Consider the following 22804-nt stretch of genomic DNA (forward strand, 5'->3'; position numbering starts at 1 on the left):
TGGGAGAAAGCATTGAGAGACACTGCTGCATTTCCTTTTCTCTTCTAGGAAAATGGGAGAGTCGTTGGTAAGGAAAACTATATTCTAGTCAAAAGGTGTTTAGATGAGACTTTAAGTTGATCCGAAGAGCAAAGGACACAGTGATCTTGGAGCTCTGACAGGAATCAGGTGCAGCTTAGGAGGGATGCCTCTGCCTCCTGGGCCATTAAACTCTCTTTTTTGGTTTGTCAAGACAGGATTTCTCTGTGTAGCTCTAGCTGTCCTGGAACTCACTTTGTAGACTAGATTGGTCTCCAACTCACAGAGATCTGCCTGTCTCTCTGCCCCCTGAATGCTGGGATTAAAGAATATTGGGATTAAAGGCTATCCCGCTACCGCCTGGCTCAATTAAACCATTCCTATCAGAAGAGGAAGGAAGGTTAATGAGGAACCTGGTTTTGATTTTTCTTTTCTTTTCTGGACAGGAGTCTTACTTTATTGCCCATGCTGTTCTCCAGCTCCTGGGTTCAACCCTCCCAGAATAGAAGAGGAAATAGGTGTGTGCTACCAGCCTGGCAGGCCCTAAAGGCCCTAAAGTCGAGATCTGAAAAGCTCTCACTGAGTGTCTGTTCTACTAGAGTGTTGTCCTTCTGACCTTGTGATGAATCACTTCACCTTTTTGGGACCTGTTTATTCAAATTAATGTGATATAATTCCCTTTAATGTTATCTTGCCTACTTTTGTTCTCTGTGTGTATGTGTGTGTGGGTTTTGTTTGTTGTTTGGTTCTGAGATAAGGTTTCACCATTTACTCAAGCCCGCCTACTTTTGAAGTTTACTTTTCCCCCTGAGCACACAGACACTCAGGTGTGGAGGTCAGAGGACGGCTTGCAGGACTTGGTTCTCTCTTTCCGTCGTGTGCCCTGGGGATTGGAGTGATCAGGCTTGACCGCACGCACCTTTATCTACTGAGTCATCTTGCCAACCCTGAAGTGTAATTTTTAAAAAAATCCTTAAGCCAGGTACTCAGGCAGAAACAGGCAACCTTTATGAGCTGGAGGCTGGCCTCATAGACATGATGAGTGGGACAAAGCTACACAGTGAGACTCTTTTTTTTTTTTTTTTTTTTTTTTTTTTGGTTAGTTTGGGGCTCAGCAGTTAAGAGTACTGGCTGTCCTTCCAGAGGTCCTGAGTTCAAATCCATAACAACCACATGGTAGCTCACAACCATCTGTAATTGGGGTCTGATACCCTCTTCTGGTGTGTCTGAAGAAAGCATACGCACATACATAAATAAAATATTACTTTGCTTTTTTGAAACTGGGCCACTCTTTAGCCCAGGCTAATTTTGAACTTACTATATAGCTCAGGCTAGCCCCAAACTGGAGGTAACCTCTTGTCTTCACCTCCCAGGTACTGGATTCTAAACATGAGCACTACCCCCTGCCTGAAGTATCGGTAGGGAGAAGGATCACAGCATGATCTCGGCTAGGAAGTTTCCAGGCTGTGTGACATGTCTTCCCCTGTGACAGCTTCTTCCAGCTGCAGCTCCCCTTGAGCCTCTTTCCGTCCACCAGCTCCCCACTACCTGTCCCCACCACAGCATGCAGCTCTCGGCTCTGCATCCTCTGTGTACCACTCACTTCCCTTTCCAGACATCCTCTCCTCTGGCAAAAGCCTTTGTGCCAGACCTCAGACTCTGGGATCAACTTCTACTGCTCAGCTTAGTGCGAGTAAGACTTTGAGTAAAAGAAGGTAGCAAGCATGGGCTGAATTAGGGAGCAGCAAGTGCTGGCCAGGCAGAGTGCAGACTCAGGAAAAAGGAGAGCCCAGGTTCAAAGAGAAGGTAGGATCTCTGCCCGAACTCCAGCTTCTCCCTACCTGTGCCAGACCTTTCTGCGGTGTTCTGGGGCAAAGGGGGGTAGGGTGGGGGTCAGAAGCAGCCAGGCAGCAGTTCTGACCTGTAATATGCAGGTGTTTAGAGGAGCAGATATGGTGGTGGCTCATCCTTATAATCCCAGGACTGGGGAAGCTGAGGCAGGAGGATTGCCACAAATTCAAGGGCAGCTATGACTCCTGATTCTAAAATCAAACCAATGAGCTGGGCATGGTGACACACATGTTTAATCCCAGCACTTAGGAGGTAGAAGCAAGTAGATCTGTGAGTTCCAGGACAGCCTTGTCTATACAGTGAGTTCTAGGATAGCCAGGGCTACACAGAGAAACTGTGTCTCAAAAAACCAAAACAAACCAAAAGTCAAACCGAAGAAAGAAAAGGGTGTACTAGTTTAAAAAAAAAAAAAAAAAAAAAAAAGCAGGCAACTTGGAAAGTCTCAAAGGGAAAAAGGAAGGAAGCATTAAGCACTAAATGTACTGTTAAGATATCCTATGCAAAGCTCACAGAAAATGCAAGGGGCCAACCAGTAAACATGTCCAGTCCAAAGCCAGTCATGGTGGTATGGAGTTAGCATTTCAAGATTAGCCTGGGCTACATAGTAAGACCTTGTCTCAAAAGAACCAAACTAACCATAAACCACACAGAGAATCCAGTCCATTCTCTGTTCTAGGAGAGCCACTAGCCTATAGCCTGCATCCCTCTACTACTTCCTAATGGGCCTTATATCTTGTGCTTACTCCCTAAAGTGCATCCTCAAATGAGCTCATGTTCAGCACCTTGCTTTACCTCTCCATTCTGCCCTGTACAAAAGCTCAAGTTACAGAGTCTGTAGAGATGGCTCAGTGGTCAAGAGCGCATACAGCTCCTCAAGAGGATCTGAGCTTGATTCTCTGCACTTCGGGCAGCTCTGCCTGCAAGTCCAGTTCCAGGAGGAGCCAGTGCTTCTAGCACCCACACACGATACACATAATTAAAAACAAGTCCGCAAAGGCTCCAGTTCTAACTTATCCTTCATGGCTTGGCTCCTGTTTATCCAACACACCCAGACCAGTATACAGTAAAGTTATATTTTTGGAATGATAGAGATGTCATCTTTATGTACATTATGTACATAATGGGGGCTTGGAGAAACTGTTGCTATTAGAATTTCTTGTTGTTGTTTTCTGTTTGTTGAGTCAGGGTTTCACTCTAGCCCAGACTGACCTAGAACTTGAGGCAATCTTCTTGTCTCGGCCTTCCAGATGCTTGGATTATAGATAAGAGCCACTACCCAGCATGGTTGGAATTCTTTACTTTAGTCGTACATTGTCATGTGATACACACACACACAATGCACAATGCTGAGATCTCAGGGCCTTGCACAGCACTCCACTGCTGAACTGTATCCCAACATTTTTGTCTTATTTGAGATGGAGATAGCTTGGAAGTGTACAGCCCAGGCTGGTGTTGTACTGGGGACACTCCTGTCTCAGCTTCCTGAGTGCCAGGCATATAGTGTTTCTTTAAAAGGTATTTATTTATTTCTTTTTTCCACAGGGTCTCATGATGTAGCCCTGGCTCCGATAAGGGAGCTGAGGAACCGTGACAAAATCTTTTATTCCTTTTCCTTTTTGTTTTTCCTGCTCCTTTCACTAATTTTAAGGTTTGATTATCCAGTTCATATTCACTGAAGAATGTGCTGTGTAGATCGGGATGGTCTCAAAATCTTCCTGCCTCTGCCTCCCAAATGCTGGGATTAAAGGTGTGGGGTGCCACAACTAGTACATATAACATCTGTACGACAACAAAAATCAGGCTGTGGTATAGGTAGGTACAAAGCCTTGGGACCAGTTCCCAACACTAAAACCATCCATCCATCCAACCAGAAAACCAACAGTAAAAACAAAGAGACCCAGAGAGAAAGGAGTTAACTAAGAGAAAGGCCAAAGAAGTGCTGGCTCCGGGGGCTGGGACAGGATGATGTACTACCTCCAGGACAGTGCTGCAGGGAAGAAGGAGGTGGGCAACGGGTAGGCCAAAGAGTGCCACTCTGAGAGAAAGTGGGCATGAGCGAGTTGCTGTACATGCGCACAGACTGCTAATGAATGGTTCAAAGAACAAGTGAGCTGGTGGCTGCCAAGGGGAAGTCAGGAGGTGGTCTACTCACTCGGACTGTGTCCTGTCACACGTGTGCTGATAGGCTTGACGGGTGGTGTGGCCACACAGGTGTTTTCTCTTATAGCTGTGTCTGAACTGAGACTCCTTTCACAGCTGGGGACCAGTGAGTACACTTCCCAGGTCCCTTAGGGACAGGGAGCTGCCTAGGTCACATCTCCTTTTGGGAGAAGGCCGAGTCTTCGGTCCCTCACCCTAGCATCCTGGGCCTCACAGAATGGACAGGGCTCTACCCCTTCTGCCCTCCTCTCTACACAAAGGTTGGGAGGAACCTGTGGTTTGCCCTTCTATCCTAGCACCAGAGAGAGAGTCAGCAAAGCTGGTTTTCAGTCTCACTCTTCCTTCTTGCTCTCTGTCTCTGAGCCCTTTCCAAGCACACATGCCCCCAATTCCCCTTTACACGTAGAGAGCTTTTGGCCTCAAGGCCTATTTATTATATAGTTGAGTGATTACCAGGTATCTTAGGGGCAGTCCATTCCTGGTTCTTCAAGTGTGTGGGTTGGTGGGGTCACTGTACCAATTTTGGAGAATATTAGATCCTGCTGTAGTCTCACTGGAGTCTTAGGCGGCAAGCCAAGCTCATGAGTACCAGAACCACACCAGAGACAGGAGCCCAGGATACATGCCCCAGGATGAGGCAGGTCAGACGCATAAACGGCTCAAAGCAAGGTTCATGGTTCCCTCTCAGTTGTTTGCGCTCCATCCTTGGTGAAGGCCGGCAGGCTCCAGGAGTCTTAGGGCTATAGAAAAGAGGGGAGAGCTGAGCTGCAGGTTCCAGCCCAGAAGCTGCAGCCACACCTCCTGACACTCTCCCCTCCCCTCCCCACCTGAGTGATGCAGGTCTTGGTGTCAGGGATGACAGGAGGTGTTCCCCGCCACCATTAATCCAGCAGTTCCTTGATACACCAGCAACAAAGAAGGATGTAGGCGACTTCCTTCAGGGTTCGATACATGCCCTCCCACCCTGTGCCCATCTTAATGACAGGCACGCGGAGACCAGTGCCTTGAAGGGCATCTCTCAGAGAGAAGGGCAGGGCCTGGGTCAGGGGCTGCATCGGTGGCTTCATGTGGACAGCAGCTCGGCAGAGGGGTGTGGACGCTGCCTTTGGGACCTTTTATCCACTGTCCCCACCCCCTCAGGCCTCATGACTAAAAACAAAGGCTCTAGGGTCTAGCAAAAGAAGGTTCTGGGGCCTCGGAGCAGGCTGAGTCAGCCTTTCAGATGGGGACGGTGGTTAGAAGGGAGGGCTTGGCCACCCCATCCTTTATCCTCCACAGCCAGGAAAGCCCAGCTTCCCTTGCGAGCAGGCAGTGCTCTTCCTGGTTGCCTCCTCTCCTTTGGTTGACATTGAGGCTCATTCCTAGAAGCTCCTTTCTAGTATGTTCTACCTTTCCTCCAGCCCCCTCCCCCCTCCTGAGTGAGTACTGCCAGTTCGGGAGCTGGCAGCCTTCCTTGACCTCAGAGCAGGAAGGCACAGTCAGAGCAACAGGCACCAACAGTGGTACATGAGGTACAATTTACTGACATGACAGGTTACCCCAGGCCAGCCCCCTTCCCTCTGTCTTGTCCCAAGCTTGTGTGAGATCACATTCGGGAGTTCCTTTCCTCATCCTCATTCTCCAGGAGGTATGCTGGGCGGTAGACAGGGTGCCCTCCTGGGCTCAGGCACTTCAGGGCCGGATTCTGCTTTGTGTTTTCCCGACTCCCCAGTGATGTGTACCTGGAGTGTTGAAACAGGAGCACGTGGGTGATGTGTGGGTTCTTTCTATCTCAGCATCCTCTCACCCCAGCCCTTCAATAACCTTACCCTCTGTCATACAGGATGCAGTATGGGACAAACAGCTGCCGCAGAAATTCCCAGATGTTTCTGTAGGTCCAGTCCTGGAAAATGACAGTCACTAGAACTGGCCCCAGTCACACCTACCACTACCATCCCCAGCAATGGGCCATCCAGGTACTTCTGTTCCCCTAGCTGTGAGGAAGGCCTGCTGTCTGGATCTCTGTGTGGGCTAAGTAGAGAGCCAGAGAAAGTCCTTACCCAGACTGATTCTATCCCAGGACCCTGCGGTATAAACCCCACACCATGGCGAGGGCTGTGTTTAAGGATAGAGCTTTCTGCCATGGTAGAAGTGTCTAGCCACATGCTGTCTCACACTGTAGGATTTGAAATGTGGCTAGGATAACTTAAGATGTGAGTTGTGGGCTGGAGAGATGGCTCAGCGGATAAGAGCACTGACTGCTCTTGCAGAGGTCCTGAGTTCAAATCCCAGCAACCACATGGTGGCTCCAATCATCTGTAATTCTGGTTCCAGGGTACTGACACCTCTTCTGGCCTTGTCAAGCACCCCGTGTGCTCATGGTAGCCAGACATACATGTAAGGACACACCCATATACATAAAATATTGGCTTAATTTTTTTCTCCCCTTTCCTTCCTGCTTTTCTCTCTCCCCTTCTTTCTTTTTTTTTTTTTTTTTGGTTCTTTTTTTTTCGGAGCTGGGGACCGAACCCAGGGCCTTGCGCTTCCTAGGTAAGCGCTCTACCACTGAGCTAAATCCCCAGCCCCTCTCCCCTTCTTTCTAGCAGGGGTGCTGGAGAGATGGCTCAGCGGTTAAGAGCACTGACTGCTCTTCCAGAGGTCCTGCGTTCAATTCCCAGCAACCACAGGGTGGCTCACAACCATCTGTAAAGGGATCTGATGCCCTCTTCTGGTGTGTCTGAAGACAGCTACAGTGTATTCACAAACATAAAATAAATCTTTGTAGTGAGGTCTTACTGTGTACCTCATACAGTTCTCAAGATGGCCATCCTCCTGCCTTAATCTTCACACCTGCTGAGAGTTAAGGTGTGTACTAGGCATGTCTTACACATCTTAGGCTGGCCTTGCACTCCTGTAGAGCTGGGAATGACCTTGAACTTCTGTCCTCCCAAGTCCCCAGTGATCTGTACTTAGAGTGGTGCTGGGCAGGCTCGGGCAGGCATGGTGGGAGACACTGAACCCAAGGCTTTGTGCATCTAGGGAGGCTCGGCCCCAGCTCGGCTACTTCCCTGTGTTATGTGGTGCTGAGAATTGAAGCTACAGCTTTGTCCATGCTAGGCAAGGATTCAACCAAGCCCATCCCAGCCCTTGGAACTGATCTTTGCATTTTATCTAATTAAAAAAAAAAATGACGGGGTTGGGGATTTAGCTCAGTGGTAGAGCGCTTGCCTAGCAAGCACAAGGCCCTGGGTTCGGTCCCCAGTTCCAAAAAAAAAAAAAAAAAAAAAAATGACATTATGAATCACATGCCATAAATTTCATCTTCTGAAAGTAAATAAATCAGGGCATTTGTTTTCCTGAGATAGGGCTGGGCTGTCTCATACAATCCTACCTCAGCCTCTCAGTGGTTTTTTTTTTTTTTTTTTCTTCTTCTTTTTCTTTTTTTTCCGGAGCTGGGGACTGAACCGGGGCCTTTCGTTTGCTAGGCAAGCGCTCTACCACTGAGCTAAATCCCCAACCCCCCTCTCAGTGGTTTTAATCATTTGTATTTTCTTCTTTCTTCTATTTTTGAAATAGGGTCACGTGGCTAGACTGGCTCACTATGTTACCAAGGCCTTCTTTGACCCTTAAAAAATAAATTGTATTCATTTATTTGTGTTTTGGGGGGAGGCAAGGTCTGTGTGAGGTCAAAGGGCAAGTTGTGGGAGTCAGTTCCCTTCTCCTGCCACCTTGGTCCTGGAGATAAAGTGAGGTCATCAGGCCTGGCAGCAGGCCCTGGCCTTAAACTCCTGATTCTCCCAAAGACTGACATTATAGGCATAAGCACATGATGTTCAGGTGTGCCAGGCAAGCACTACACCAAAGGAACTCATCCTCAGCCCCAAAATCTGTATTTCAGTTCAATTGCAAGTATGGACAAATGACTGCTGTCATACTGGATAGCACAGGCCCAGGTCACTGTTTTGCCCACAGTGAAAAGCACACTGCCTGCCACTGAATTAGTGCTCAGTTTAACTGGTCAAACTGAGGATGAATGGACAGCACCTGCCTGCCCTGGGAGACTGGTCAGGCACTGGGAAGGTCCAGGGACCGGAAGCAGTCAGTCCTGTCTCCTTACCAGCAGCGGGTTGATGCGCATGAATGAAGGCCAGCCAGGGTCGGTGGGGCTGAAATGGTGGAGGCTACAGGAGTAGGGGTCAGTCCGTCGAGTGCCCATCAGGACAGCCTCCAGCTGGGGGTGCTTTCCCTGGAGCTCACCCAGGGCCTGCTTCATGTTACCCTCAGCTTCTAACATCTGTAGGTTATACCTCGGGGAGGAAGCAGACAGGATGAGGACCAGAGGGGATTCTACCGAGCCCCTCTGGGAGCCCAGTCCTCTAGGTCCCCATACCTCTTGATGGTGTCCTGCAGAAACTGTTCCAACTCAGGGAAGGGCGAGATGCTGCGAATGTACAGGATCTGGAGAGGTTTTGGAACATCAGGAAATTTTCTGGGGAGAGTAAGGATCCATAGACTTGCCAGTATGGAGAAGAATATTGTTCTCCAGAGAGCTCAATATTCTCTTGGGACGTGGGACCAATACCCATACCTCTCCCTTTCCCTTCTTTCCATCCAGCCAACTCACACCCACTTCCTGAGACACCCGCTCAGGTTTCTTTTCCTTTTGTTTGGAGACAGGGTCTTGCTGTGTAGCCCAGGCTGGCCTGTAATTCCTTATGTAGGAGCCAGCCTCAAACTTATAGTGTTTACTGCTGCACCACCCGAGAGCTGGGATGACAGGCGTGTGCCAATTTGCCTAATTTATTCTCATTTTAAACCTAAGGGTCAGTTCTGTTGTTAATAAGATTAAAAAACATCTCCTGTCCCGAGGAGAAAACTGGGTTCCACAGGCTTTTAGGTTGCCCAGGCTAGCCTCAAGTCATAGCAGTAGCCTCTGCTGCTTCTGCTGGGGTTGAAGGCACGCACCACCACAGCCAGCTGAGAATTATTATTATTATTATTTTTTAAAGATAGGGCTTTAAAAAAGAACCCTCATGGGCTGAAGAGTTAGTTCAGCAGTTAAAAGCACTTGTTGCTCTTGCAGAAAATCTGGGTTCCAATCCCAGAACCCACGTGAAGCAAGCTCACTCCCTGACTTCTGGGACTGCGACCAAGCCAGGTTCTATGACTGCCGGTGACTTCCCTGTGGTTGACTCCACACTTAGACCTGGGGTCAGACATATGCCAGATGTTCAATAAATATGGGGGACCGGCACTGACTGATCACCTAGCTACCTTCCTCCTGAGCGCCACCTGTACACCCTGTCGCTCTGCTTTCTGGGATCGGGAGCTGGAGAGGTTTCAAGTAGGTCTTTCTGAGGCCCTGCCTCCCAGGGGTAGGCTTACCTCTGCACAGCTGCATGGAAGAGGTGCAGGAGGGCGGTGCAGTCCTTGCCCCCATTGAAGCCCACACAGATCTGGGAGAGGTGGTATTGAGCCAGGGCAGTCTCAATGGTCTGTAGGGCACCTGCTACCTTTTTCCCCAGACAAGACCCTGCCATGCAGGCAGGGAAGAGAATGTCAGCTAGGTATACACGGCTGTCAGAGAAGTTATGTGACCTTTGCTTAAAGAGTCACTATTGTCCCCATGTCCTGGGACCAAACTCTTCCATGCTGTCTGGCATCGTCTGTCTCCCTGCCTGCTCTTCAACCCTACCTCCCATGACCATGGCTTAAGTCTTTCCTCTCGGGTAGGGACTGAGGGCTGGGAGTATGGGGTATTATGGCTTCCTTTCACCCTCTGCAGCCCCACCTGCTTCCTGCCAGCCTCTTTTCATATTGTTTGCGCTTGCCTCCCTCCATGTGCCACCAAATCCTCATCCCTCGGTGCTTATTTGTCCAGAGAACCCTTCTCCTCCCCCAGATCAAAGCTGGTGGAATTCTGGAATCCACTGCAGAATCACATCTCAGCTACAAGCACTGGTTTACCAGCTAACCCGTGTGGTAGAGCACAGCAGTTCTGACAAGCTATACCAACCCCGACACCCAGCAAAGCGCTGGTGAAAGGAGGTATCAATAGTTACTGGGAGAACAAATAGATCAACAGCAACTCTCTTCGACCTTTTCCTGCATCTGTGGGAAGCCCTCTGAAAGCATTGTTAAACCTAGAGAACTCAGACTCCTTTCCCAAGGAGGCTCCTACCTGACTCAGCGAGTTTGTAAACAGCCTCACTGGCCTTCTCAACAGCATCGGGTAGGTAGGGGATGAGTGATCCTTGGGGCAGACGTGCAGTCAGATAGGCCAGGCATTCCTCCAAGGGCTCCTTTTCCTCGGAGTCTAGAATCAGCTTCACCTGGTAGTAGTTGCTGCTCCAGTCAGGATAGGAACCCAGGTTAAGCCTACGCCCAAAGTGGGCCTGCGCCTCAGACAGGATGGGGGCGATAGAGCCCTCTGATGCAGCCACATACAACTCCTTCAGGTGGAATTGCACGGCTGTGTTTTGGAACAGCCCTTTCAGTCCCTCCAACACTCGTCGCAGCAGCTCCGGAATTCCTGGGAAGAGGTAGACATTTCGGACAGAGACCAGCGGGAATCTGAAGGGGTGGCCAGTTCCGGGATCTGTACCGTAATGAAGGCGGGCAGAGGAGGGCACCATCGACAGCTTCTCCCAACCCTCCCCTCCTAGGGTTTTGATGGCTGCTTGGAGCTCAGGGTGTGGTTTGAGCTCCTCCCCAAAAGCCAGTGCCACTGCCTCAAAGGTCACATCGTCATGAGTGGGACCAATGCCCCCCGCGGTGAGGACGTGAGTGAAGCGCCTGGAGAATGAGGTGACCTCGGATGCAATGGTGGCTACTTCATCAGGTACAACAGAGACTCGGCACACCTGGACCCCCAGGGAGCGCAGCGTCCGGCAAAGAAAGTAAGTGTTGGTATCTTGCGTGTGTCCCTAGGAATTGGAGGAAGGATGAGACTGTCAGTGCTGGAGAATGAGGGCAGATGGGGAGGTAGCTACGTCTGTCAAGTGAAGGGGGGATTGTTTCTGGAACCGGAGTGAGAATGAGAAAACCCATTTGAATGTAGAGAAGAGGGCATTCTCCTTGGGGCTGTCCATTCGTCTTGGCCTTACTTGGATTTAAAGATTTCATAGTCAGTTCTGCACACTTTGATCTTGACTTGATGTACACTCAGTCATTAATTCTGTGTGGATATTTGGACTTGGTCACCAACCCCAACAGTTTCAGTTTTGGTCCCCAGTTTCAGGATCCTGTTAGACAGCCTCACCACATCCCTGGTTATTTTGCTCAGTGGCATCCCGGACACAGTCATGGTCAGGCCTTTCATTTTTGTCATCTCCACTTCTAAAAGCCCTCCCCATCTTCTCTACTCCACACTCTCACTTCCTGGGTGATGCTGACAGCCTCCTGGCCAACTCCCCACCCCCACCTCCAGCCCCCAGCGTCCCACCCCCAGACCTCAATCTCGATCCATCAAACTCTGCTCCCTGCCTTCTAAGTGACCTTTTTAATGCGTCACTGTGTTCGCCGAATCACTTCTGTGCTCAGAAACATGTTGTCTCCAATTGCATACAGAATAAAGTTCAAATTTTTTTGCAATCATTAAAGCTGGCTGGCTATATTGTGTGCCCTGTCTTCTTTCCTAACCTTAGCTTCTACTTCTCTCTCTACAGAGGGATGAGTAGTTAAAGAGTTTGTGTTGCACCCTATCTCAAAATAAAATAAATGAAAAGTTTGTTCATCTTCTGGAGCTGAAGAGATGGCTTAGTAACTAAGAGTGCTTTTCCAGAGAACCCAAGCTTGGCTCTCAGAATGGTTGGGCAGCTCATAAGAGTCTTAAGCCCCACTCCAGGGAATCTATAACTTCTGCCTCTGTGAGTACTCCCCCTCCCCCACAGACATATAAACATAAAATTAACATCTTTAAGCCCGGCATATGGTGGCCTAGGCATATGGTGGCCTATGTCTTTAATCCCAGCACTCCAGAGGCAGAGACAACAGCAGGTGAATCTCTGTGAGGTCAAGGCCAGCCTGGTTAACATTAAAAAAAAAAAAAAAAAAAAAAAGAGAGAGAGAGAGAGAGAGGTCTAAGCCAGCCTGGGATACCCAATCTCTGAAAAAAAGTTTGTGCTCTGGAGTAAGAAAGAATTGGTTTGGTCCCCAGCTCCAAAAAAAAAAAAAAAAAAAAAAAAGAAAGAAAGAATTGGGCTAGAATTCTATCTCTACCACTATTTATTTTTTCTTTCTTTCTTTCCTTCTTTTTAAAAAAGATTTACTTATTATATATAAGCACACTGTTGCTGTCTTCAGACACACCAGAAGAGGGCATCAGATCCATTACAGATGGTTGTGAGCCACTGTGTGGTTGCTGGGATTTGAACTCAGGACCTCTGGAAGAGCAGTCAGTGCTCTTAACCACTGAGCCATCTCTCCAGCCCCCACTATTTTCATTTTTATTTATTCTGAGATAAGGTTTCTTTGTGTAGCTTTAGCTATTCTGGAACTGGCTCTGCAGACCAGGCTGGCCTCAAACTCATGAAGATTCACTTGCTTCTGCCTCCCAAGTGCTGTAAAGGCATGTGCCACCTTGCTCCTAGGACCTTGTAGTCTTGTGACCTTGGATAAGTTTCTTAATTTCTTTGAGGCTGTTTCATAATCTATAGAGATCTGTAATAAAAAACCTAACTGCACGGAATTGTTGCGGTTTGTAAGGCTTCATGTGATGTAGTGAGTGCAGACCAGCCTCTGGTAGACAATAAAAAAGATCAGGGTAACTATTACTGTTAGAAACCTATGCTTGCCACCTCCCCACACTGGGGCCATTCAGAATAGAGTCCTTTCTTCCAGTACCTTCCTTCTAGCTCACCTATCCAGTCTGCTGAGCTCCTTGAATAACTTAAAAACACGTGGGATACACATCACATACACCTGTGCTTCCTCTCCTTGCCCTGCCTCCTGTAATTATGTGGCTACTTTGCTCCCCTTTGCTTCTCCGTGGCAAGTTGTAGGAAAGTTACTATCCATCTTTCAACAAAAAAACTAATTTTCTTCCAATAGGGTCATTTTCCTCCAATATGTTAGAACTCACTCCAGGGCCCTACTTTGACAAGAAAGGGGATTCCCATTCTGGTTTCCCTCCTTTCACCGGAAAGAGAGCCCACAGCAGTAGAATGCCACACTCTTTCCCTCTTCCATTCCAGACACACCTTAAGGATCTCATCTCCAACAATGATGATGCCCGCTGTCACGCTGCGTCCTGGGGGCAGTTCAGAGGCCCTAGATGCCATGGTCCTGCTCTCTCTGCTTTTTTGCAAGGCTTTCAAGTAGCCACTCAGAACCCCAAATTGGGGTCGTAAGTACTGAGAGGCCGCCAGGTCTACAGGTCTACAGGATACTGGAGGCCATACCCTGAGTACTCAGTCCGGGGTTGAGGGAGCCTGGAAGAGCCGGAAAGGACAATGAAGATGGCAGGAGTGTAACTTTTTCCTTCTTGGAGGAAGGCTCAATTTTCTTTAGTCACCTTTACTCTGGTCTCTTTAACGTATTCTTAAGGCCCAGGTTCCTAAAAGCGTCTCGATTCCTATTTATTTAAAAGTGCCATGTTCTCCCAAGACCTACCACTTTAGCTATTTCCGTTTGCTGAGCAGGTCTGAAATTTGCTCTGTCTTGGGTATCTGCACCTTTAAATGTCTCTCTTCTCTTCGGATCACCTGCCCCTTTAAATGTCTACCTTATTCTGGGCCTTAGGGTCCCTTTAAATGCATTTCTTTCCTCCCTCCACCACTCACCAGGACTTAACCTACTTTTGCACCCTTTCTATCCCGAAATCTGTTTTTCTCACCAGGCTTCAGATCGCTGATCTTGTATCATTCCACCTCTATTTTGCCCCCTTCACAGGGTCATTCGCTCTTTCCTTCCCGCATGTCCTAGGACAGCTTCCGTAACTCAAAGTCCCACCTAACAATGCTTCATGTTGATTGGTTACTCTGGCTGTCGCTTACTCTTAACAATAGTTCTATTGGTCTATTTGGCAATCGCTCATGCGCTTCATCCTAGGCGCTAAGGAAATGCTAAGTTGTTATTGGCAACACCACGTAGTCATCACTGCCCGGAAATAAAAATAGGGGCCTGCCCTTAGCCCATGGAAGGCGGGACTTAAAGAGTTTGGTACGGGAAAGGAGAATGTTGGGAAGTGCTTTAAGGACTGTCGGGTGCGGCTTTGTGATCTGATTCTGTTTCATTCAACTATTAAAAAACAGTTAAGACAGAGCCCCAGTATATAGCCCTGGAAATAACTTGTTTATACAGATCAGACTGGTCTCGAATTGGTTGGGAAGTGGTGGGATTCATGGCGCGTGTTACTACAGTTTGTCGCATCCACATTTCTTTTTCTGTCTCTCTCCTCTTTCGAGATATGGTTTCTCTGTGTAGCTTGGCTTAACTGGAATTCGCTCTGTGGACCAGGCCTATTAACTCCTCCAGACTCTGCCTCCAAAGTTCTGGGACTTAAAAGGCGTATGCCACTCCCGCCCGGTTTTGCCTTTTTTTTTTTTTTTTTTTTTTGTTCTTTTTTTTCGGAGCTGGGGATCGAACCCAGGGCCTTGCGCTTCCTAGGCAAGCGCTCTACCACTGAGCTAAATCCCCAACCCCCGGTTTTGCCTCTTATATTTGAGGGAGATCTTCCTTTCAGAGTCCCTGGGATGGGCAGCCCAAGATAGTGCGCCAACCTGGGGTTCTGTTTTGTAGCAGAAAGATGAAGACGGTGTTTATCCATCTCACAATGGAGTGTGAGTTGCAGAGTGTGATATCTTCGTTTCTTTCTAATATAAACGTAAAAACTACTTAAGCCTCTGACACTAAAAATTAAAAACCCTTTCCTGCCCCGACCCCCTCCAGAAGAACATCACTTTTCAGTGATGGGCCCCTGCAGAGAAGGAGTAAGTAGAAGTAACTTGTATTCACTTTGGGTACCCATAACATCCTATCGAATTCCTATTTCGGTGCCCCTCCACCCTTTGCTTTGCTGGGGGAAAATAGCTTAATCATCTGCGATTTTTAAAAACCAAAAACGTTTTTACCATTATTGTATGATGGGAGGGCAGCAATGCCACAGCAGGCATATGGAAGCCAGAGGACAACTTTCTGGTGTCCCTTCTCTTTCACCTTTATGTGGGTGCTGGGATCTAACCCAGGTGGTCCAATTTGGGTGGCCAAACCTTACTCTTTTACCTGCTGAACCACCTCACTATCCCTGGATATTATGGTTATGTAAACTGTGATGCAGTAGATTTGGATGGGTCTGAGATCTACATTTCCCCCGGGATTTTCTGTTGTGACTTGAAGGTGTGCTAAACCACAAATGGCCATATTTTATTCCACAAAATCTTTTCAGATAAATATGCTCTGTTACACGTGAGGAACAATGTTAGCAACGTGGCTTAGTGGTGAGCACTGGTCTAACATTGGGAGGATCTGAGTTCATATCTCAGGACTGAGAAAGAATTATATATTGTTGGATATAAGTTCAGAAAGGTCAAGGGGTGCCACACAACCTTAAAAATGCTACAGTGAATGAAAGATCAGCTTTAAGTAGTAAGTCCTGTGGGATTTCCTTAGTTTAATAAAAGAAAAAAAATAAGCAGCTAAAAGGGGGATGGGTGGGTGGAGGAAGAGTGCAACCAGAATTATAGACTTGTTTGAAAAAAAATCTTTTTTTTTTTCGGAGCTGGGGACCGAACCCAGGGCCTTGTGCTTCCTAGGCAAGCGCTCTACCGCTGAGCTAAATCCCCAACCCCTGAAAAAATCTTTTTAAAAAGATGTATTTATTCATTATGTATAACTACACTGTAGCTGTCTTCATACGCACCAGAAGAAGGCATCAGATTCTATTACAGATGGTTGTGAACCACCATGTGGTTGCTGGGATTTGAACTCAGGACCTCTGGAAGAGCAGCTAGTGCTCTTAACCACTGAGCCAACTCTCCAGCCCTTGTTTGAAATTCTTAAACTGGGAGTGGTGGTACACACCTTTAATCTTAGCACTCAGGTGGCAGAGGAAGGTGGATCTAAGTTTGAGGCCAACCTGGTCTACAGAATGAGTTCAAGGCTAGCCAAAACCATATAGTAAGACCCTGTCACAAAATAAGCAAACAACAATAATTCTAAAAAGAATATAATAAACAAAAAATACCACTAAAAACACACCAAACATCCACTTGCCTAATGACTGCCTAATACATGGTATTTTTTATTGTATTAAAAATGCTGGGCTGGAGAGATGGCTCAGGGGTTAAGAGCACTGGCTGCTTTTCCAGATGTCCTGAGTTCAAATCCCAGCAACCACATGGTGGCTCACAACTGTCTGTGATGGAATCTGGTACCCGTTCTGATGGGTCTGAAGACAGTGACAGTGTGCTCATATACATTAAGTAAATAAATCTTTAAACAAATTACTAAAAAAAAAATGCTGACTTCTTCCTAAACAAATGTTCATTTATTATATATGAGTACACTGTAGCTGTCTTCAGATACACCAGAAGAGGGCATCAAATCTCTTTACAGATGGTTGTGAGCCACCATGTGGTTGCTGGGAATTGAACTCAGGACCTCTGGAAGAGTAGTCGGGTGCTCTTAACCGCTGAGCCATCTCTCCAGCCCGTGTTCCAAGTTTTTAAGTGCTTGCTAGAACCACTGAACTTTTAACACATTGCTTAGGCCATTTCTCAGGATTTCATGAACACTGTGCCCAGAGTCTGCACTTTGAGCATTTCCAGGAGATGTGGATGCCTTGAGGTTTGTGAGTTGGGCTGGAGAGATGTTTCCGCAGTTAAGAGCACTTGTTGCTTGTTAGAGGACCAGGTTCCAGGCCAGCTGAGGCCCAGATCCGATGCCCAGGGACCACATGGTGAACACATACATGTGAGGACAAAATACTGACACATACAATATGAACCTGAAGCTAGGTATAGTTGTATAAAGCTTCAATCTCAGTGCTTGGGAGGCAAAGGCAAGGCCAGTTTGGTCTACAGAGTGAGAGCCTGTCTCAAAACCAAATATATCTTTAAAAAAGTTTTAAAATAGTGACAGTTTACCTAGGAATAAAAGAACAATGATGACAATCTCTCTTATGTAAGGAAATGAAAAATAATTTACTTGGAGAGAAAAGAATTCAAACATTGAGTGTGTTTGTGCATGTGTCCATGTGCTACAGCACACCTGTGGAGGTCAGAGAACAGTCTAAGAGTTCTCCTTGCACCAGTGGGTCGAAGTGGTGGCAGGAACGCCCTCTTGCTAAGCCATCTTTTAAAAGTTCTTATATTTGAATGTGTATAAATGCTTTGCCTCCATGTAGGCATTGTACCATAAATACAACGTTGGAGTTGTGCATGGCTGTGAGCACAGGACCGAAGGTGGGTCTTTTGCAAGAGCAACCAGTGCTCTCAAGTCACTGAGCCATCTCGTCTCCCCTCAAACACTGGTCTTTTTTTTTTTTTTTAAAGATTTATTTTTATTTATATGAGTAGACTGGAGCTGTCTTCAGACACACCAGAAGAGGGCATCAGATCTCATTACAGATGGTTGTGAGCCACCATGTGGTTGCTGGGATTTGAACTCAGGACCTCTGGAAGAGCAATCAGTGCTCTTAACCGGTGAGCCATCTTTCCAGCCACTTCTTTTTTTTTTTTTGGTTCTTTTTTTCCGGAGCTGGGGACCGAACCCAGGGCCTTGCGCTTCCTAGGTAAGCGCTCTACCACTGAGCTAAATCCCCAACCCCAAAGTGAGGTTTTTTTTTTTTTTTTTTTTGAGCTGGGGACCGAACCCAGGGCTTTGTGCTTCCTAGGTAAGCGCTCTACCACTGAGCTAAATCCCCAGCCCCTCCAGCCACTTCTTTAAACAGCTAGTTGACATCTTTTTTCTCAAAGCTTAGTAAATAACTACCGGCTAGACATTCTTACACTCAGTCTACATGCCACGATTTTTTTCTAAAATCATTTTTTAAAATTATTTTATTTATATAAGTATACCGTCACTGACATACCAGAAGAGAACAACAAATACCATTACAGATGATCATGACCCACCATGTGGTTACTGGGAATTGAACTCAGGACCTCTGGAAGAGTAGTCAGTGCTCTTAACCACTGACCCCTCTCTCTATCCACTCCCCCCTCCCCGCCCCCTTTTAAGCTTATAGATATGCCAGGTGTGTTTGGTCTCTGTAGAGACCAGAGGAGGGTGTTCAATCTCCTGGAACTGGAGTTACAAGTGGTTGTGAGCACTCCTACATGGTTGCTGGGAATTGAATTCAGGTCCTCTCAAGGAGCACTAGTGTTCTTAACTGCTCAGCCTTGTCTTTAGCCCACGCCAAAGGATTACTCCAGGAATGACTTTGGTGGTCTCAGTACTTGAAACTGTCCATGACAGTTCTAATATCAACTCCATTTGAAATCCAGCTCCAGCCACTATTCAGAGGCTAGAGTCTTGTGTGGTACTTAATCCCACTCTCATGTCTTTGGATACGCTTCAAACACTGGGGCTGTGTAAATGACAACACTGACCAGACTCTGTACAACAGTTCATCTGCTTTGATGAGGTAAGACAGTTCCAATAAAATAATTATCATAGGCTAGTAGTCAGTGAAATACATTTCAGTGAATGTTTTTACATCAAGTCCAATTAAAACAGTATAAATTTGTTATTGCAATATTCAACTAAACCTCATTACTGTGAAGAGTCAGGTTTCCATTATCCACCTGAAGGGTGTAAGAATCAGAATGATTCCAGTCAATCACCTTGGTTGCAGGAGGGAGATGACTCAGAGGGAATGAAGGGGTGAGGGGCACACAATAGCACAGGGATAGGACGGTTTTATAACCACAGCCTTAAGGTTATTTAAAAAAAACTTCCTTTAATCAAGGCTTGTAACATGGAAGAGATTTGTCAGTTAAAATGGAAAGTTTCCAATACATTGAAACATAAATCCACAAGTCATCATAAATACAATACCCAATAGTAAAAACCACAATAGCAAATTCACACCATCCCTGTAATAGCCATGATCTGATTTCACATGCTTCTGACGGATGGCAAAATGGCCTGCTGGATACCGAGCACACTGGGGCTTTGAGGTCACACTCATCTGACAGGGCTGTGGCATTGGTGGCTCAACTCCAGAAGCAAAGCAGGTACCAGCACATTCAAACAGTGTATCCTTTACATATCAAAGTGAGAAGTAAGAAAGCAACACGGTCACGCTATCAGAAAGATGGTGGGGAGTAAGGACAGCTGTGTAAAGCTCGAGGCCCAAAGTCAGTTGGTTGCTGGCTTCATTTCTTTGGCTTCTTGGGCAGTGGCCGCCGGAACAGTAAGATGTGAGGTTCTGAAAAAAAGCAGTGAAATCTAAGAAAGAAACTCCCAGCATTCTGAGCAGTCAGCAGTGCATGCTACTGTGCAGTGCAGTGCCACTCACGCTTCACCACCGCATGCAGGTGAATGCAGCCCCACAAGCCTGGCCTTCCTGCACGTACAGAAGTATTAGGTCTCTCCTCTGGTTTACATAGCCTCGTGTATCCTTTGATCAGACCTGGCAGCTGGGTGTCTGCTGTCTTACCAAGAAATAGGATCACTTTTGCTTATTTGGAACTGTCTTACCAAGAAATAGGATCACTTTTGCTTATTTTTGCTTATCCAGGGGCCATAACTGGGGTGTAAGTGGCCTTAAAGTGTCCCCTTTGGCTCAATGAAAGGCTGCAATTGCTTTTGTTTCTTTCTAAGAAGGCTCATCCCCCATCTTCCTACATGTCTTACTCATTTTTGTTACTGTGGTCCCTTTGCATACTGAGTGTGGGAAAGACCCAGCAGTGAATGACACCCTCCTCCCTCTATTGCTCTGCTCTGTAATCTTCTTCCTTCAGCCAGAGATGCCGCCTTACATTTCACTGACCTGGTTCATGGATCATATAGTGAACCCATCCCTGACTCTGCTGAACACCGAGATTTCTCCATTCAGATTCAGACATCAAATGGGTTTTAGGGACCAGCTTGGCTATGTCCTTGGGCAACATGACATGCCTGTAACAGAAACATGGGGATGTCAGCGTTGTATCAGAGTTGGCAGTCTGTCAGACACTGACCTACATACACAGAGAGGCAGAGAAAGGAAGAGTGCAAATGTGCCACGATCCTGGCACTCAGGGATATGGCAGGAGGATTACCAGGAGTTTGAGGCTACCCTGGGCTACAGAGAATCTGTGAAAATAAGCCCAGTGTGGTGGTGCACTCCTTTAACCCCAGCACTCGGGAAGCAGAGGCAGGTGGATCTCAGAGGCCAGGCTCGTTGACAGGGCAAGTTTCAGGACAGCCACAGGTACACAGATAAACCCTGTCTCAAAAATATAAAATCAAGGGGTTGGGGATTTAGCTCAGTGGTAGAGCGCTTGCCTAGGAAGCGCAAGGCCCTGGGTTCGGTCCCCAGCTCGGAAAAAAAAGAACCAAAAAATAAATAAATAAATAAAATCAAACAACAAACAAACAAAAACAATAAAACCAAAACCAAAATAAAAACACCCAAGGATTTTGTACATTTTTCATAAAAGTTATTAAAAACACAAATGAACAACTGGAATGGATGACTGGGTATAAGACACTGATGGTATTTGTATAGCCTTTGATTTCACAGGTCTTACTGTCCTCTAGCTGATTCCCCATTCTACCCACTCTACTGGAGGACTGTGTGGAGAGGAAAGGTCTATAATGGAGTGGGGATACAGAACAAGTATGAAGAGAACCATGCAAATGTTCACACCTCTAAGGATGTGCTACTATCCTTGGGAAATCCCAAGCTTCCCCAACCAAAAGTTTATGGCGAAAAATTACCTGACTTGACTCAGACTCCCTCAAATAGACTTACTTTATCACGCTCAATGAAGATGTACTAAATGCTCCATCTGTAGTAATAACAAGAGCCTTCCCCATAATGTCATCCAAATGTCAGAAAAGAACTTCCATTCTAACATGTCCCAAGCACACAATTGTGACTTTGATGTACAGAAACAAAACAAGACCCCCCCCCCCCCCCCCCCCGCAAAAAGGAAACCCAAACAAACCCCTCCTTTAAAAACAAAATGCCCGAGGCAAGGCTAGAGTTCAGCTTTCTCGGGGATGAAGCGCTCATTTCTCCTCCAGGCAAATACTCTTAAGTGTAACATTGTTACACACAAGGAAAACAGTACAAAAGTTAACTGGGTCCAAAAAGCATGTGGTTGTTTATCCCACCCTATAACAAAGCAGCCTAACAGGCTTAGTGTCTGACCCAGGTGACTGTCAGTACAACCCTGTGTGTGTGGGGGGTGTTTCTTGCCAATAAAGGATGGTTGTATCTGTCAGTACACACCCCACTTCTCCGGGGTGTCTGAAGTAGAACATGTCTAGAGACACTGAAATGGTAGTTTTTATGTTCTCTCAGGAGAGATAATACAAATTAGGAAGTTAAGTATTACAAGCGATACACACCAGAGTAAGGAACCTTTGTAGAAGCTTGTCTTCCCTCGCCTTCAATTCAAATTCATGGACATGGTATTTTCACAAATGCTTGCACATTTGGTGCAAGAATTTCTTACAGTTCTTGGCCAATAGCCAGCATTTAGACTCTCCAACGACCACACACACACGAGTTCTCTCAGGGTCTCATCTCAGGAGTCTCCTCTAGCACAATTCCCCTAGATTTACACCCCTATACTCACCAGTCAGGTTCTTTCTAGAGTTCGTTTACTCCACGGATTTTGAAATTTGTCCTTGGCATTACTTCACATTTCCAGAAAATATTAAAGGTGTGAGCTATCATACCAGCTTACCCTGCACCTTAAGGGAACACTTGAAACCTCTATGCACGCCACGAATGCTCAGGTTATTTGAAAGGTATCTACCCTACGTCCACAGTCTTCATGCCACTTCAAGTCCTGTAAACTCTTATCTAAAACAAGGCTGACAACCACTCTTCTTTTTCGTAAGCTAATAACCAACACTGAGGCTCTCTTAGAACCGTCCTTTCATCAAGAGCACGAAACTTTCAGCTCTGCACTGGCTACCTTCTGTCTCTTAGAAGACTTTGAGATTTCAGCAACGCGAGCAGTTTGCTATTAGGGAAATTAACCTGCCACAACAAGGTTGTGCGAGTGATGTGAATTCCCTGATCAGAACTACAACGTGCTTCTACTTAACAGCCAGCCAACTCCAAATTCCCTTTCATTGTTTTACAACCTCCGGCCACCTTTTGCGCATGCGCTTCGCTGCTGCACCCAATCCCACCCCCACCCCCACCCCACTCCTCGCTAATCTCTTGCGCACGCGCCGGTTCTACACTGTTTTTCGCCCCCCCCCCCCATCCCCCGCCGCCCCCTCCGGCCTAGGTATCTAACTCCTCGTGTGCTCTCTTTGGTCAAGGCGCACGACCTGGATGTAGTCCCCGCGCCAGCACTAACCGGTACTCGAATTCCTCGTCGTCGTATTTGTCCGAATAGTAGATTTGTTTGTGAGACATGACTGCTCTGCCCGAAGGCGCTCAGCCCTGTGCTGCTGGCCTCCAGACAACTCCCAGCAGCACGCGCTCCCACCCTCTTTGGCCTCGCTTTCAAACACACCGCCCGCACTTCCTATTGGTCTCTTCGGCCGAAGGCGGGACAGCTCCATTTTGAAGTCCTCGATTGGCTTGCACTGGCGTCTCTTCAAGTCGTAAATGGAGTGCAGTGCTCAGGTTTCTGAAGAATGAGCTGGGTCAAACTAGGATTCTTATTGGTTCTCACTG

The 22804-nt window shown here is 47.0% G+C and overlaps 3 protein-coding genes and 1 long non-coding RNA gene across 4 annotated transcripts; 1 reads left to right on the forward strand and 3 right to left on the reverse strand.

Annotated features, from left to right (window-relative positions):
- Positions 1-4424: 4424 nt before the first annotated feature.
- Lenep (lens epithelial protein) lies at positions 4425-5113 on the reverse strand. The gene is made up of 2 exons (NM_053614.2): positions 4857-5113; positions 4425-4769 (listed from the first exon to the last, which is right to left on the reverse strand). Exon 1 carries the CDS (start codon positions 5094-5096, stop codon positions 4911-4913), a length of 186 nt encoding a protein of 61 aa, NP_446066.2. The 5' UTR covers positions 5097-5113; the 3' UTR covers positions 4425-4769; positions 4857-4910.
- Flad1 (flavin adenine dinucleotide synthetase 1) lies at positions 4437-13901 on the reverse strand. The gene is given in 8 exon segments (NM_001110138.1): positions 4437-5750; positions 5838-5911; positions 8126-8315; positions 8399-8497; positions 9394-9541; positions 10190-10934; positions 13209-13439; positions 13844-13901. Coding segments are annotated over 7 exon segments (1473 nt in total). The 5' UTR covers positions 13290-13439; positions 13844-13901; the 3' UTR covers positions 4437-5614.
- On the forward strand, positions 6520-10929 carry LOC147996356 (uncharacterized). Its single transcript, XR_015676438.1, has 2 exons — positions 6520-7203; positions 7538-10929. It is a non-coding gene; the product is annotated as an uncharacterized LOC147996356 (long non-coding RNA).
- A 4089-nt stretch (positions 13902-17990) lies between the features above and the next one.
- Cks1b (CDC28 protein kinase regulatory subunit 1B) lies at positions 17991-22576 on the reverse strand. Its single transcript, NM_001135749.2, has 3 exons — positions 22482-22576; positions 19946-20073; positions 17991-19381 (listed from the first exon to the last, which is right to left on the reverse strand). The coding sequence occupies exons 1-3, from the start codon at positions 22538-22540 to the stop codon at positions 19329-19331; spliced, it is 240 nt and encodes a 79-aa protein (NP_001129221.1). The 5' UTR covers positions 22541-22576; the 3' UTR covers positions 17991-19328.
- Between the last annotated feature and the right edge of the window lie 228 nt (positions 22577-22804).

This window comes from Rattus norvegicus, chromosome 2 (genome assembly GCF_021556685.1).
Source record: "Rattus norvegicus strain SHRSP/BbbUtx chromosome 2, alternate assembly SHRSP_T2T, whole genome shotgun sequence".
NCBI classification, from domain to species: Eukaryota; Metazoa; Chordata; class Mammalia; order Rodentia; family Muridae; genus Rattus; species Rattus norvegicus.